This window comes from Triturus cristatus, chromosome 11, assembly GCF_964204655.1.
Source record: "Triturus cristatus chromosome 11, aTriCri1.1, whole genome shotgun sequence".
Classification (NCBI taxonomy): Eukaryota; Metazoa; Chordata; class Amphibia; order Caudata; family Salamandridae; genus Triturus; species Triturus cristatus.
Window position 1 is genome coordinate 213,927,325 of NC_140594.1, and position 17,893 is coordinate 213,945,217.

A 17,893-nucleotide genomic window follows, 5' to 3' on the forward strand; every position below is an offset into this window, starting at 1 on the left:
CCTGTTCGGGCGCCAATTTATGTGGTAAATATTTAATTACCTGTACTATTTTTTATGCGGTAAAGTCTAGTAAGAATAACTCAGTAAAAATAAGAGGCAGAATCCGTGGTATTAGAGGTTCTGAAAGGCTTTATTCCTTACAAGGAATTATGGTTCGAACCATAGGCATCAAATTCCATCACCACGAGGGTTCAGGAAGGGAAGGCAATACATTATTGACAAGTAAAGATATTTATATGAAAAGCATTACATTAAGACAGATGCAGGAGGCGTAACAGCTGATAATATAGATAATAATACACATACGTAATGTAAAAAGGCGTAAACATAGGCGTAGACTAGAAACGTCATTAAACATGATGTCACAGGTGGGTGGATCCATAAGAGAATCCTGCGATGTCAGCAGAAATACTTGGCAGAGATGCGTGCGCAGCCGCATGACGTGTGATTGACGTGCAACTAGAGGGTGAAGGGGACTTGACATTTAGCTCTACATGTGGAGACAGAAGTCTGGGGGGTCATGTCAACCTAATCCCAAATCATATCTAATATCTTATGTTTAAAGAACTGTATTATCCAAAAGGAAAGGTCTCTCGGACGGAATCTATTCTATACTGACTGTTAGTGCGTGTACAAGCGTCTAAGTGTCTACATGAGATGCGAGGGGGCAGGAATCCTCCATAGTAACAGGGGCTAGGAATTACTTGCATGAGGACAGTGAGGCCTGGCCCGTTGCTCGGTAGCTGGAAGAATGTTTACCTAAACTACTAGACAGGAATGCATCGGATGAGGAGCGGAGCAGATAATCTTGAAGGTGAAATACAGTTTTTGGCAGGCAACAGGCCGGATCAGGCACCGTTAGCCGCGCAGGGAGTAGGACAAAGTTCATGGATACAGATGCGGGCTCGGACTGGAGCTTTCAGAGGCAGAAGGCAGGAAAAGGCTTGATGGCAGAATTCAGGGCCTACTCGCCTGAACTGTAAAACGTGGAAAGTGAACCACATAAAGTCGGTGGCCTTTCATACTTAGGAACGGAATATCCGACTCATTCATGGCGGATCTGAAAGAGGACATGTTGACGGTGGACGCACATGTATTTGCGTCTTCATAACTGGAACTGGAGGGAACATACATGTACTTGTAGCATGTACATGGAGCCGTTGGGGTCTAAGATAGGGGACATAATCTGATCATAAAATTCATATTTCCTCACTATGACGCAAATAGTGTCTGTGCGCGCCCCCTGGGTTATTTTTACACGCAGTTAATTAAAGCACCTTTTAATCGTGGGAGAGTTAGACCTTACACCTTTAACCAGCCCCAGTCCCTTGCTATGCCACAAATCTATAATGATGACAATACCTGTGGGAACGGTTTTAACATCTTAACTCACAATAGATTTGGGGTACTTACGGACCTAGAGGCTTGTGACTGACGTGAGGATTCTGAGGGCAAGGGAAGGGATAGTTCGGTTGAGATAGGATCCATGAAATCTGTTCAAACATTATTGAGTATTGAAAACTCTTTATGTAATTTGGCAAGTATCCCCAATGGTGTGGGGGAAAAGGTAAAGTTGATAAGTTGGAACATTGCAGGCTTGCGGTCAAAAAGGGACGATTGCGACTGGTTACATTTTGTTAAACAGTATGATATCGTCGCTTTCCAAGAGACTTGGGATAAGGATTGTGACTTTTGGATTGATTGTTATACTTCCTTTTTCGTCCCTGCCTTGAGCTCGACAGCAGGGAGAGACAGAGGAGGTCTTGTGTTCCTGGTTTCAGTGAATATTACAGGAAGAGTTTTAAAGCTTGATTGTACCTCCCATAATTGCCTTATCTTGGAAGTAAGTTTGGCAAATAACACTAAACTAATTCTTGTCAATTGTTATAATTCGCAGCTTGGGGAGTCTCCTAATGAGCATCTTTATTTTTTGTTAAACTTTTTAGAATCCTATAAGGAAATTCAAACAACTTTCTGTCACTATATTTTGATGGGAGATTTTAATGTACATTTACGTAGTCTAAATTGCCATTACAGAGATAATGATGGCCCAGATTTCACATCCCCTCAACATTTTGAACATAGCTCTAAGGGGGAAGCATTGGAGTCTCTCTTGTCCAATAATGAATTGTTTGAGCCAGGGTTTTTTGATAAGAGTAACCGTGTTCCCACGTACATTGCTAGGGATTGTGAATCTATAATTGACTATATATTTTTATCTTCAGGACTTTTAAAATGTGATTTTTTATAATGCTATACGTTCATCCTTTAGTGACCACAATCCGGTGGTAATTGATTTGACTAATGATTTTTCCCTCCTGGATAAAACAGTTCGGCCCCTTACTACTCCCGATGTAATAATTAAAGACCAGGGGAGGAGATTAAACTGGAGCAAGGTCACCCCTGAAGACTTTCTTCACATTATTATAACTAAGGGCGGCTCGGATTTAAACATATGTTCAGACCCGCTTAATTATGGAGGGGATGTAATATCGTCTTATGAAGCTATCTGTTCCCAAGTGGCTATTGAACTTACAACTGATAGCCGAGTTGTTAAAAATAAACTTGCATTTGGATGGTTTGATCATAATTGCTCCAAAGCCCATAACTTACTTAAAAAGGCTCTGAATGATATCCCAAGGAACAAATGTCTAGTCACTCAGCTAAGGAAAGATTATTCTTAAGCAGTCCAGGTTCGTAAAAAGGAAATTAAACAAGATGCGTGGACAGCTTTAATGGATAATGCCACTTTGAAAGATAGCTCCAAGTTTTGGGCAATTGTTAATACTCTCCTGTTTGATGGTACCCAGAACTCTGTACTAGAACTTAATATCTCAGAGAAGGACTGGTTATGCCATTTTGAAAAAATCTATGGGAGTAATTTAGACCTGGAAACCTTTAAGGCTCCATTTTCTAATCCTCCTATAATACCTGTTAGTTTTAACATAGCGGAGGTCGAAAAAGCCATCGAGGGATCGGCTGGACGAAAGGCGCCAGGCCCCGATGGGGTGCCTTCTGACATGTTTAAGGCCAATCCTAAATATTGGGCTAAAATTTTGACGAATGTGTTTAATTCCGCGGCTGTAACTGCTTTCCCGAAGTCATGGTCCCATTCTATTATAATCCCCGTGTTTAAGAAGGGCCAAAGGGGAGAACCCAGATGCTATAGGCCAATATCCCTGTTGGATTCCTCAATCAAAATCCTGGGGAAGGGAGGAGCCTAGCGCGCAACCAAGATGGCTGCGTAGGTGCGAGGCTCCCGAGGACCTCCGCAACCTCCTACGACTATCCTGAATTTATCCTGTCTCGGATGAGGGGACTGTGTTGGTGAGCCTGAGCTGAGGTGGCACCCGTTTCCCGTTGTCAAATCGGACCTCGGACACCGGAGTGAGCACCGATTGAAGTCTGCGGCCTTCTCCTCGCCAGACCCCGGATTTGCGCTGAGGGGTGACCCAGTGGCAAAGTGAACAACAGCGGCGGGCCGGGCCTGGCGAGTCGCGTACCCCGCACTTTCGCTTTCGCACCCCCTTGCCGTCTCTGCAGGGTTGGGTCGCGGGGCTCTTTGTGTTGGTGTGGCCTCGCTGGGAGACTCGGCCTGCCCGCCGGCTGTGACCCACCCCGCCGATCTGGGGTGGCCCCCCCCGGAGCTTGTGGCCCTGATTGCCTGCCCTTCACGACGTGGCTGGTGCGACCGGGGGACTGGTGGCCATGGCCACGAAACAAGATGGAGACCGGGCAAAGACCAAGTCGACCCGGCGTGGCACCACCCATCAGGCCAACAGTATGGACCGCTATACCCTCCAGAAGGGATCTCCCGGCGGACCGCACAAGTCCCCTGAGGGCCCTCCTGATGCCCCGGACCTGCCCACGGATCTGACTCTGCGGGATGTCATGGGCGCCATTGCCGAAATGAAGGCCTCGGTGGGCCAGCGGTTCGACACACTGGCACAGAAGATCGACTCGGTCCTCGTGGATGTTGGCCTGGTGAGGGCCGATCTTTCCAAGACCAACGACCGAGTTGATTCTTTGGCCCACACCGCATCGGGCCTTACTACTGAGGTGGCGGCACTACAAACAGAGGTGCGCCGGCTTAGTCAGGCGAGCGCGCTTATGTATCGGCGCCTGGAGGACTCCGAGAGTCGGGCCCGGATGAACAACATCCGCATCATCGGGGTGCCCGAGGGACGGGAGGAAGCGGCGGCGGACCTATTTGTGGAGGACCTGATCGCTACCCATCTCCAGCCACGGGGGCTGAGTAAATTTTTCGCGGTGGAGCGGGCCCACAGGGTTACCGGGGGAAGGCCGAAGGTCGGAGCCCCTCTGCGACCTCTCATTGCCCGGATTTTCAACTTTCGGGACAGAGACGCTATCCTGCAAGCCTCCAGACTGCATGGGCCGGTTAAGCTTGACAATATGGAGGTGAACTTTTACCCTGATTTCACCCCAGCGGTCCAGAAGCAGAGACTGAGCTTCCTAGGCGTCAAGCGCCGTCTTCGGGACCTGAACCTTAAATACGCTATGCTCTTCCCAGCCAAGCTGCGAGTGGAGGTAGAGGGTCGCACGCACTTTTTTGATCGTCCCGAAGCGGCCGGAGACTGGCTGGACACTCTGTCTGGGGATCGTGATCGAGGGGGGGGGGGGCGGCGGGGGGAGACGGCACACTGGATCGGGATTGAGGGGGTAATATTGGGCTTCACTCTGGACAAAAATGATGCCACTTTCGATTAAGCGTCTGTCTGTATAATTTCCCCTCCTATGGAGGTTGTGTGGGGTCTACTGGGGGTTCTCCTTCCTCCTCTAGGGGGTTTAGCTAGTTCTACTATATATATGGGGCGACAGGCACACTGCACGTTGGGGGGGCTGTTCGGGCTCATGCAGGGGTGCAGGGAGGGGGGAGTTTTGTTGGGGCGGGTGGGCAGGGATGGGGGGGTGTTGTTCGTTTTTACCACAAGGCAAAAGTATCATTGTGTTAGCTCTATAGTGCTCTCGGGGGGGACAAATGGTGGCTTCTGTCTATGATGGGGGGTAGGGAACTAACTCTGTTGTCCTGGAACGTGAATGGACTGGGGGACAGGATTAAACGTGGTGTGGTCCTGCAGTTCTTGAAGCGAATCTCGCCCGATGTAGTTTTTCTGCAGGAGACACACCTCATTGGCAACTCCTTCTGCGCCATGAATCGGCGTGGCTATCACCTAGTGGCCCATTCGGGCTTCACGTCTGGCTCAAGGGGTGTGGGCATCATGGTTAAGAACTCGCTCCCGTTGGAGATTGATGAGGTGCTCCATGACGACAGGGGACGTTACACGGTCTTGGTGGGAAGGATGGAGGGCAAAGTGGTCGTTTTTGTGTCAGTATACGTCCCGCCGGGGCTGCAGTCGACTACCTTTGCGGACCTGGGGCGCCTCCTCCTTGGCCTTCCGGGGGGGATTCTGGTGGTGGGGGGGGATTTCAATGCGGTGGTTTCTGGGACTGTGGATCGTCACCCCCCTAGGGACCTCCCCCGGGCCCAAGCGTGGCTATCTGGCCTATTGGACACTTTGGGATTGGTGGATTGCTGGCGTTTAAAAACATCCCACGCAGCTACAGTATACCTTCCATTCGGGGGCCCATGGTAGTCTCTCGCGACTAGATTATGTCCTGGTCCCGGCGGCCTATGTTGGGAGGGTGGGAGAGGTGCGCCATTTGGCACGGGGTATCTCGGACCATTCCCCGCTCCTGTTACACCTGGATCTTTTTCCGAGGGGTGAGGGTAGGGTGGTCCCGATCAATCCCTGGTACCTGCGCGACCCCACCATTCGCGCTGAATTGATTAAATCCCTCCAGCGCTATTTTGACGAGAATGTGGGGTCCGTGCCTTCGGCTGTCTCACTGTGGGAGGCATTCAAGACAGTACTACGAGGAGAGGCCCTGTCCCTTATTTCCCACACCCGGAGGCGCGAGCGGGAGGAGGTGACCCGGGTGGAAGCTGAGATAGCCGAGTTGGAGGGTAATCTAGAATGTGGGGTGACGGATGCCGTATTACATGTTCTCCAACTCAAGCAAGCGGCCTATCGGGCCCTCGTCACGGAGGCGGCCAGGGGCCTCAGTAGAGAGCAACAGGGGAGACTGTATGATGTGGGTGATAAGGCTGGTAAATTGATTGCGTGGCTGGACAAAAAGGAGAGAGCGAGTCGTGTAGTCCCGCTGATTGAGAAAACGGACGGTGTGTGTGTTACTGAGCCGGAAGAAATTGTCTCCTGCTTCGCGGATTATTTCCGTGGGGTGTATTCCCCGGTGTCTTCCCGCTCTGAAGAGGATTCCTGTGCCCTGCTCAGGGATATCGCGCTGCCTTCCCTTTCGGAGGAGGACAGAGTGTCGTTGGACGCCGCTCCAACCTCCGACGAAATCGCCCTCGCCATACGTTCGGTCGCTTCCGGCAAGGCCATGGGTCCTAATGGTCTCCCCATCGAGTTGTACAAGTTGCGACCGGATACGCTGGCACCACATCTCCGATCGATGTTCCTGGAGGCTCACTCGGTGGGCTCCCTCCCGCTGGACCAGCGTCTGGCTACAATCGTGGTTATCCACAAGGAGGGGAGACCTCGGGACCGGGTTACATCCTATCGGCCCATTTCGCTACTGAACGCGGAGCCCAAAATTCTCGCCAAGGTCCTGGCCAATCGGCTGGTCGGCGTGGTGGGCGACCTGGTTCACCAGGATCAATCCGGCTTTATTCCCCATCGTAACACGGCCCTTAACTTGCGGCGTTTACTTGGGGTGCTCGCACGTGTTCAGTACATACGGGAGCCGGCCATTTTGGCGTCCTTGGACGCCACCATGGCGTTTGACACGCTTGAATGGCCATACATCTGGGCGATGCTTGCGAAGTTTGGCTTTGGCGCAGGGTTCATCAGTTGGGTCAAATTGCTGTATTCGGGCCCATTGGCGCAGGTGGTGGTGAACGGTAGAGTATCGGCTCCGTTCGAGCTGGGCCGGGGCACGCGGCAGGGCTGCCCCTTATCGCCGCTCCTTTTTGCGCTTGCCTTGGAGCCCCTGGCGGAGTGGCTGCGGTGGGAACCTTCTATTCGTGGTCTCCGTTGGACCCCCGAGTATGAGGACCGCGTATCCCTATACGCTGATGACATCCTCTTGTACCTAGCTTCCCCATGTAAATCACTGATAGTACTGGTTGATGTTTTGCATTCATTTGGTCGTAACTCCGGCCTTGTCATCAACTGGGCTAAATCGTGCGTGTATGTTCTCTCTGGGGAGGCTCCTATTCTCCCGCGGGGCTGTCCGATCCAGATCGCCCCGCAGGGATTTCGGTACCTGGGTGTCTTCGGTACCTGGGTGTCTTCATTACTCTGGACCCGGAGGCCCGGTATGATCGGAACTTGCTTCCCCCCCTCCAGCGCCTGAAGGAAGATGTCACGCGCTGGCGGCGCTTGCCGCTTTCGCCGCTCGGCCGGGCGGCATTGTTTAAGATGATGTCTCTGCCGCGTTTCCTGTACGCTTTGCAGAATACTATGGACCTCGTCCCAGCGCGCTACTTCCGCGAGGTGGAGAGTTTGCAGCGCCGCCTGTTCTGGGACGGGAGGCCGCGTATCGCCCTGGCGAAGCTGACGCTCCCATGGTATGACGGAGGGATTGCCCTCCCGGATATCAAACGGTACTATTGGGCCTCCCAGCTGGCTGCGATTAATCACGGCCTGTACGGGCCCGCCTTAAACCCGGCATTCGAAATGGATAAGATGCTACTCCCGGGTGTGGACTATAATCGAGCGCTCTACACCAGCGCGCCCGACGCTCGGCTGACCGGCCCCACGCGTGTCTTGGTGAGAGTGTGGCACGCGGCTAATGTGGCGATGGGGTGGAAGGACCGTCTGACCGGGGCATCACCACTATACGCGTCCGAGCAGTTGGGCTCCCTATGGACCTCGAAGGGCTTCGAGAAGTGGGACATGATAGGCATCAGCAAAGTGGGGGATCTCTGGACGAGGGGAGGATTTAAAACGTTCGAGATGCTGCAGACGGAATTCCAGTTGCATGACAGGGAGTACTTTCGGTATTTGCAGATCCGTCATGCACTGGGCTCCGTCTTCCCGGACGTTGCATCCATCCCGGAGTATTCCCCCCTGGAGGATAGAGTGCTGGATGGGCACGTTCCGGACAGCACGATCTCACTGATCTACAAAAAACTGATCAATGACCGCTCGGGATTGCTGACTGCCCTTCGTGAGGCTTGGGTTGCCGATGGACTGGAGCTGGACGACGAGGACTGGACCTCTGCGGTGGCCTCCCCGAAAGAGGTGGCCATACCGGCCCGCCTTCGCTTCGTCCAGCTCAAGATACTCCACAGAGTCTACATGACGGGGCCAAGGCTCCTGCGTATGGGCTATGCTGTGGACGGGTTGTGTAAGCGTGGGTGTGGCGCTTTGGGGACCTTTCTGCATATATTGTGGGAATGCTCGGAGGTGGAGCGATTCTGGCGTGGTGTGCATGAGGTCCTGCGTGTGGTCACGCATGTGGTGCTGCTACCCGAAGCGAGGAGATGCCTGTTGAATGTGTGGGAACCTACCGACTACTCGGCGCCACAGACGTGGTGGGTGACTCTGGGATATATGGTGGCCAAGCGCGATATTGCTCAACTGTGGGGATCCCAGAGGTCCCCGACTGTCTCGGCCTGGTAGGAACATATGGATTGGTGCATGTTTCGGGAAAAGGTGGTGTATGTGGCGAGAGGTAAGCCTGGGACATGGGTGAAAGTATGGGGCCCCTGGAACGCCTACCGCGGGGGAATCTGTGCTCTGCCGTTATTGCCCGATCCGTCACCTGCCCCATCCCCTTAGCCGACCCATCTTCCTTGTTCCGGGCATTGAGTTTACCCAGCCCTAGTCCTGATCTCTTCCCCTTCTTGATACTCCTATGGACTGGTAGGGTCCCCCTCTCAGGGGAGCACATGCTGCTTTTTCTGATTGTGGATTGCCTTGTGGGTTTGTTTTTCTGGTTGTTCTTTCAGTTTAAAATGAAACCGTACAGTGGGGTCCGGATGGTGTGGCTATCAACGCTGCTAACTCCTGTGCATCTTCCTCAGCCGCAACACACGCTCTACAATGTGTATCATATGCTCCTTTTGTCTGCTAGCGGCCGGCCGGAAGGTTGTAGGCCCATCTTTGTATATTTTTTGAGTTTTGTAATAAACGGTTTCAAAAAAAAAAATCCTGGGGAAGGTTATTTTAGCCAGAGTAACGAGCTGGGCGACGGAGAAAGATATATTAACCAATGCCCAGTATGGCTTTAGATCGGGGAGAGGCACTGAGGACCAATGTCTTAACTTACATCTAATTGTATCTAAATACACGAAAGCTGTAGGGGGCTCGATCTTTTTAGGCTTTATGGATCTGTCCACGGCCTTTGATCTGGTCAACAGGTCAAGGCTGTGGGACTTGCTTTTGGAACTGGGGCTTGATCGGCCCCTCGTGCATTTCCTGGCAGACCTACATAAAGATTTGAGAGCTTCAATAAGGATGACGCAGGAGGGGCAATGTACCGCTAGTTTTAAGTCTGGAAGAGGGGTGCGCCAAGGCTGTATCCTTGCTCCCATGTTGTTTACTTTGTATATAAACTCCTTGGAAGAAAACCTGTTAACAGCTACACTTGATATCCCGCGTATGGGAGGTACATCTATTCCCGTACTCCTCTATGCAGATGATGCAGTTTTATTGGCCCGGACTCCTCTCGGTCTACAAAGATTATTGGATTCCTTTGGGGATTTTATGAAATCGCTGGACCTTGTGGTCAATAACGGTAAATCGCACATCATGCTGTTGGGAAAGGGGAAAAAGTATGCTAAAACCTTTTACTGTGGCGGGGAAGTAATTACTAGGGTGAAAGTTTTTACCTACTTGGGAGTTGTTTTTGACGAAAAAGGAACCTGGGCACCGCAACTCTCTACAAAGGTAAAAGCTGTGAGAAACTCCTCCGCTGCAATTTCAGGTTTTGTAAAAAGACTGGGAGGAAAACCTTGTGAGGCTATTCTAGCTATATATAAAGCTAAAACTATCTCAATTGCTAGGTATGGGGCTGCAATATGGGGGTACATAAAACCCGAGCCCTTACAAAGAGAAGAAAATAAATTTCTACGTGTCGTTCTTGGCCTCCCACAATCTATAGCTACTCATTTGGTTCATCTTGAGTTGGGGATAGGCTATATTTCAGATATAATAAAAATAGCCCCAATCCTGTTATGGATTAGAATCTGGATAAATCCGAATCTTACATTAAATCATAAAATCTTGAAGGATTGCATTAATTTAGACAATATGAAGGATATTCAGTGGCTGTGTTACATTAAAATGTTATCTATAAAAATGGGGCGTCCAGAGATTTTTACTAACCCCGAAGGTTTATGTAAAGCTGATCTAAAGTGGGTTAAAATTAATTACATCAAGATCAGCGACGCTGAGCGAGAAGCCCTAGAATTGAGTAAATCTACTGTGAGGGCTCACTTTCAGCTCATTTTGTCCTTCACTATGCAACCTTATTTGTCTATTGTCACGAACTCATTTCATAGATGGCTATTGACAAAATTTTGCTTTAACCAGATCCACTTAGTATTAAGTGATCAACAGGGATGGTTCAGGCCGGAAGACACGGCTCCCTGTAAATGTGACGACTTCTCTTCCCAAGATACCATGCATTTTTTGTTCTTTTGCCCACTGTATCGTGATGCAAGAAAAAGGTTTATTTTCCCAATATTGAGAAAGCATTTATTCAGACTAAACCTGCTTTACTGTTTTTACAATTAATGGAATCCCCTGTAACCATGTTTGGTGTTGCTAGTTTTCTCGTTGCATCTATTAGGAGTAAGAGGAATAGACTGGTAGCCCCTCCGGAGGAAATCAATTAGTTTTTATAAAATTTACTGATTGTGATCAATTGTTTTTAATCAATGCAAACGTTAATGTTCATAACCGTATTTATACTGTATAGCATACTTTTATGATTTTAAATGATCGCATAAAGTTGTTTTGATTGATTGATTCCATCTCTTAGGTTGCGTCCGCTTCCCCTGCCGGGGTCAATGTCCATCTCAGAGATATCAAGTGGTTTACTCTCTCAAGTAACATAATTAAACATATTTATGAACATATATGGCTTATGTTAATATATTATTAACCCATATGTTTATTTCTTTAGGAAACAGTGGTGCCGGAGCATATGGCGGGAAGTACAGTTTTGACACCTTTTCGCACAAGCGTTCTTTTCTACTCCGCAACAGTGCAGTAGAGTGTGTGACTTATCTCCGGTACCCACCCTACTTGGACAAAAACTTAAACCTGATGCTGTGGGCTAGCTCTCTATCACGCAAAAAGGAAGGATGGTGTCAGATCATTTGATGCCCACGGACATCTACGAATGAGTATGCGCAGAAGAAAACAGCATTGTATTCTGTTGCAACATATGGCTACTTTTGGAATGGGGTCATACAGAAAACGGCACCGATATTTTGTATGTATTAATTCCTGGCACTTAACTTCCTTGAAGTTCAACCCTCCTCACAGACCACGAAGAGCGTTTCGATCACAGCACTTGAGGAATTCTGCTTAGTGAAGAAGAGTGAAACGGGCTTTTGTTTTTTGCAACTTTGTCACTTCCAGATGCACCACAATAAATCCAGAGGGATATTGTCTTCATACATTTATGTACTTGCAATTTAAGAATGCAGCATATTAAATGACTGTATTTAGATACATGTTCAACCATACCACCCTGAGTTAGGGGCTGTAGGCATCTCTGCATTTTTCACCTGTACATTTACGAATGTTTTGATCCTGGTAGAAAAACGTTAACAAGATATGACGTCTCAGGAAAAAAAGAAAAAATCACATGTATGGGATACTCTTTCATTCAACTATTTAATTTTCGGAGATAAAGTGCATCCGATTGTCATCAAATATTTTGTCACATGTTTAAGCAAGAAGAATATCCTTAGGTGGTTTGGAGATCTCACTCAATTCTAAAACGAATTCTATGTGTACTAGCTGTAGTTTAAAACGCCAATGGTCCGAGGTAAAAGCTGTGTGTGTTCTCTAAGTTGTTGGAATGTATTTTTTGACTGTTAAATGCTCCAAATCGCAATCCACATGCCATGTATTTTGGCAAGACCATCCATTATTTTACTTGTTGAATTTAAATATCTGCCAATCTGGAATAGAGTTCACAGCTCTGTGGGCTTCAGCAGAGTTCTAGTTTCTCATCCCAACATAATGGATTTTACATCGTCTTCTTGAGAAGACGAGCATGTATCAGCACTGTTCACTGGTTTGTGGACCACCGAGAATTTACACCAGAAGTGTCCAGCACCGATGAGACTTTTTTTCTTCATGAAGTTGCTTGTTTTGTAGTACTCATCAGAATTGACTTGTGCACTATTAAGCACGTTGACTCCCTGGCAGCACTTGTTCAACTAACGATTAGGCTCTTAAGATTTCAACAATATACCTTCCTGCTTTTGAAACTACTTGACCTACAGCCTCATCTAGCTCTGTCATCCTTATTCGATAGATCATTGCTTTTCCAGGTTGTTCCCTTCCAGGCACATGCTCTCACAGAAAGCCTGGTGAAGACTGAAAGCCACATGGGCATCCCTCCTTTCTCTGGAAAAGCATACCAGTTAACACTGAGGAAATTATGATTTCGTATATGCAAAGTGCCAACAATTGCAGCCATTCAAAACCGGATGTATGACAGAACAATCATTGCCTTTACCATGCATGCGTCTTTACCACGCATGCCTTAAAACCACAGACACTTACAATTAATGTCTTTACCACAAATATCTATGTATTTTATAAGTGAGTATTAACTATACATATATATAGGTATATATTTGTGTGTGTATGTATATATATATATATATATATATATATATATGTGTGTGTGTGTATATATTATACTTGCCCTATCTCTACACATATAAATATATGTATGCATGTGTGTGTGTATGTGTGTGTGTATATATATATTTGTTTGTGCGTGTGTAGGGGTGTGTATATATATATGTGTATACATGTGTGTATACATATATATGTGTATGTAATATATATTTCTTGCCTTATTAACCCCTAAACCTTCACCCACCCGAAACCCTAAAAATACCCTTGCCACCCAAAAACCTACACCCACCCGAAACCCTAAAAATACCCTTGCTATGCAATACCCACGCCCACCCTGAAACCTCCCCTGCCTATATATATATATATATATATATATATATATATATATATATATATATATATATATAATGGCTTTATATTTACCTGCAAAATACTTACATTTTCGTGGTAAAGGCATATTCGCTGTAAAAGTTTGTGGTAAAGGCATGCGTGGTTCCGACCGCGTTATAAAGGCTGTTTACCTTGTCAACCATATAGAGGTAGCAGGCAGTGTGCCTTGGTAGTGTACTCCTCTTTGAAGTAACTTTCTGTACCAGGATTAAAGAATGGAGGTTTTTTTGCTTGCTATTATGCATGGTATCCACCATTGGGTGCACAACATGACTATTCTGTCATGTTGAACCATGTTAGAAAAAGATTTCTAAGTAAATAAAAGGCATTTGTATAATATGATTATCTATGAACTGCAGACCGCTACCGTAACGTAGATCCATAGTCATGCAAGTGATCTATTATTGTATAAATAACACTCCTTGTAATATGCATATAGAACTGTGCTTAGGCCAAACACTTTGAGTGTGTGTAATTATTTCTTTTCATTCAACTCTGTGGACTAGTACCAAGGAGCCTGATTAGGAGGCTCTGAAAACTGGATAGTTCGGAAGGGTAAATGGTATTCTAGGTCCACTTATTACAGCAGTGATGAGTGGAGTACCTTGTCCCCAAATCATTAGTAATTACTTCAGTCATTCGTGCCACCCACTTGCTGTCTGCTTTTTAGTAAGGCAACACAATCTTCTGCAGTTAAAACTAAGCAGGAAGGAAAGCTCAGAGGGCCTTGTTGACATTCCCGTTCTTTCCGGCAGATTAATAAAGGCTTCTAATTTAGTGTTGATTTCAGCAGTGCAAGGCTACTCCCTTCGAAAGTTGTAGGGCCAACTGTACAGGGTGCGAGTTTATAGTGTAGGGAGTTCATAACATTAAAAAAGTGTTGTTAAACACGGTTTTGAACTACCTCTCGGAGTGCACCTTTCTCTCATGTCTGGCACTGGTGTCTTAACAACTTCAGAGCTATCTATCAATGTATGTGTGTCTGTTGGTCTTTAGCACAAGAGCCAGCCCTTGCATTTTTGCATCATCCTGTAGGTTGTGAACTGGAGAAAACCTCCTCTCTTCATATGCTTGATGGTTGTCCAAGCTTGAAAGTCAAGTCTCTACTTGCCTGGAGTTTGCATGAGCTTGAAAGTTTCCACTTCCTGTAATTTGCATGAGCTTGAAAGGCAAGGCTTCAGCTTCTTATAGATTATATAAGCTTGAATGAGAGGATTCCATCAGCCTATGAGCTATCTGCGTTGGAAAGAGACACCTTGGTGGTGAGTGGGTGGAGTGGTCCCTAACTCTAGCTGCACCAGATTGTTGGTGGGGGAAGGTCCTCTTCACTGTGACCATCACCGCAGTGAATGGCTTGTTGGCACATCAGTTCTGTTTCCACTGTTCATTTATTACCCCCTTGCCATCTTTTAACCATATTTCCAGTTGACATTACATTACATCTACACAGTCACTTTTGAAATATGAAGACTTGTTTTCCAAGAATAGCCTTATGATCTAATTATTTCTTACTAAGGGCCCGATTATTATGTCTGGCAGATCTCCACCAATAGGCTGTCAGTCCGTCCGACATCTGAGGCTGCAGACCGCATAATGATGCAGTCGGTTGTAACGCAGCGTGCGGAGGGACCGACCGACTCCTCCGAGAGGCTCAAGGAGCCCATCAGAGCTTTGGTCTGACAGTAATCGCTAAAATGGGGGCGGTACCTACAGAGGCATGAATTACAATGTCCCTTTCCCTCTGCCGTTTACATGGCAGTCTGACCGACATGTAGAGGCAGACGGAATGGGAATTTTGCGGCTTCTAGCAGTGCTCCCATTCCCTTGGGCTTTTGCAATGGGCCCAGGGGGGCACATGTGGTGCCCCTCCAAACATCCATGCATTGTGTGCCAGGCATCACATGGTGCCTGGAACACGGATGTTTAAAAATATGCCTTTTTCAGTTGTGGCTTGTGCTGCGGCCGCAATTGAAAAAGGCATGTTTATGGTCACCTTCACGCCAGTCACATTGTAATAAGGCGGGTGGAGCCTCCAGCTACATGTCTGGTGGTCTAAATTCCAATAAAATTTCGGTCGGACACTCGTCCGACCGCTATCATAATGAGGCCCCAAGTGTGAAAGCAGGTGTATCTGGGTATGTTGCTGAGTAGGTTTTTTGCTCCCATCGCAACAGGCTTCCAGCAGAGAACCTCCCCCTCGGTTTTAATATGCACAAATAATTTAACTACAGTTACGTATGTGCTGTTTTGAGCTCTATCCTACTGGCAATCCTTATGGGCAACTTTTTTCTATGCCATTGCCCACTAAAAGACCATGCATGTTCGAATATTTTTAATGAAAGTGTAATGTTTGTACTTTTTATTCAGCCAGTTTGGACAGATCACTCATTTTTTATATTTTAGGTATATCTGTATTGGTGTTTGTTTTGGTAAACACGGAATGTGTGACCTTTCTGAAACAAAGTATTTACTATTTGAAATTAATAAACAATTTTGCAAATTTTTGGTTCACAACTTTTACTTGTATTTTACTGGTTTTTATCAGCTGGATACACTGACGTCTTTTCCATTAATTCCTATCTATTTGGGCTTCTAGCATCTGAAACAACTGTAAACCAGTGCATATAAATTTTAAAATGCTATTGATGGGGTCCATGTGAGCAGACTCCCGATAAACCTCGTATTTAGTTTGTTCCTAATCTTAAGCATGTTATGGTTTCAGCTAAGTGGCTAATCTTCCAACCTGGAACATTTGTGTGTGTTTTTTTTAAGGAGTATATTTCTGAAGGACATCTTATTGAAATTGTTTGATGTTATTTCAGGGAACTGTTGCGGGTTCAAGGAGTAGATCCTGTCCTCCTTGAGATCAGACATCTTTGTCATGCACTGGAGATCATTGGGGTCTTACTATTCCGCCATACTTTGAGAGAGCATACAGTTTAGATCCTTTAAATTGTCCTACCATTTCCTCATGCACTATGATTTCTTTGCTGACCACCCCATGGTTTGTCATTTCATTTTAAGTAGAATAGGCATGGGGTAGGGGTAAAGAGAGAGAGGACACGGCGTTAAGGGTAATAGGGTGAGTAAGGAGAGAGAGGGTAATGGTCGAGGGTAATACGTTGAGCACGGTTATGGAGTTCTGGGTAAAAGTTTGAGGGTCTAAAGAGAAGTTTAAGGATAAGCGGTTAATGGAAAGAGGTTACAGGTAGGTTTATTTAACTTTTTAACTATTTTGGTAATTCTAAATGCTTTACACAAGTTAAGCCTCTACGCTCTGTGCCAAAGCTACCAGGTGGACATCTTTGCCGTTACATAAAAGGTTTGTAATTTTTTTCTTGCTGTGGATTACCATTCACCCAACTAATAATTCACTTTTTGAAAAGGTTAAGATTAACCGGGTAAAATGATGGTAAAAAGACAAGCGGTAATAGGTTAAAAGTAAGGCTTTAAAGGTAAGGTGTAAAGAGTAAAGGGGCACACAGATAAGAGGTTAATGGTGAAAAGTTAAGGACAGAAATGTGATTAGTAGAAGGATAAGGCATTATGGGTAAGGTTAAGGGTTTAGTAATTGGGGGTTAAGTATAAAACCTAACAAGAAGGATCAGAGGGTGAGGGTAGGAGATTAAGAGTAACAGAGTAAAATAAGATAAAAAGGTAAGGGATAATGATTTAACAGTAAGGGCCTGATTATGATGTCGGTGGGACTGCCACTGATAGGCCGTTGGTGGCGACATTCAGCATAGCGGTCCGACCGCCACATTTTGATGCAGTTGGAGGGACTGATTGACGCTTCAAACAGGCTCAAGGAGCCCATCGGGGTGTTGTTATATTCCTGAGTTAGGCCCATGTAGCGAAGCAGCTTATTTCTTACATTGCCCTCACAAATAACATTTCCAGCTGTGACCTTTTGCACATTTTTGCATGCCTGACAATGTTTGATTAGTTTCTCTGAAACTAAACTTGTTTTACATCTAACTTCACACAAAATTATCACAACGCCCTGAACATCATGTACAAGGTCTCATTTCGCACTACGTGCAAATGTCATCACTATCTTCATCCACGGGTGACAGGGCTGTCTACATATCCATATCGTCACTAATCTATGTGCTCATCGCAAGGCTGCTTTCTATTATAAAAGATGAGCATCCCGATAGATTAGCAGAGGAGGCACTTCCGCTGACACCAAGGGTCCTTGCATGTGGGGAAATCACCATGCAGTAGTCACATCTCATGAGGGGTGTCCAGTTTGTGACCAAGACGGGGTCCTTCCCTCTATCCTATCAGGTAATGGGGTTGGATCGTTAGGTACGTTAGGTACGCTTAGAGTAGGGTTCGCTTAGTAGGAGTACGCAACATCACTGCCTTGTTTATATGCCTGCATATATATATTGTTTAGCACCATGGTAGAACTATATCTACTATTTATGCTTTTGGTGCTTGTAATCACGTTTATCTGCTTCTGTCTACTAATCATTTCAGCACACATATTTTATGCAAGAATAACATTGGTTTAATATATATTATTGAAAACTTCCCACTGTGTATTCTCTGTATATTTATCTGATAATAAGTGAGCACGAGTGACTGAGCAAAAGGTTCTGCACTGCTTCCACGATCCC

The 17,893-nt window shown here is 46.5% G+C and overlaps 1 protein-coding gene across 1 annotated transcript in view; it reads left to right on the forward strand.

The window, feature by feature from the left end:
* The window catches only part of LOC146783924 (aldehyde dehydrogenase family 3 member B1-like), a 301,339-nt gene extending 285,557 nt beyond the window's left edge, over positions 1–15,782 (forward strand). Inside the window, exon 10 of the mRNA XM_085633330.1 lies at positions 11,179–15,782. Within this exon, the coding sequence (XP_085489456.1) occupies positions 11,179–11,378 (200 nt within the window). The 3' untranslated portion in view covers positions 11,379–15,782. The remainder of the gene's footprint in view (positions 1–11,178) is intronic.
* The last annotated feature ends 2,111 nt before the right edge of the window (positions 15,783–17,893 follow it).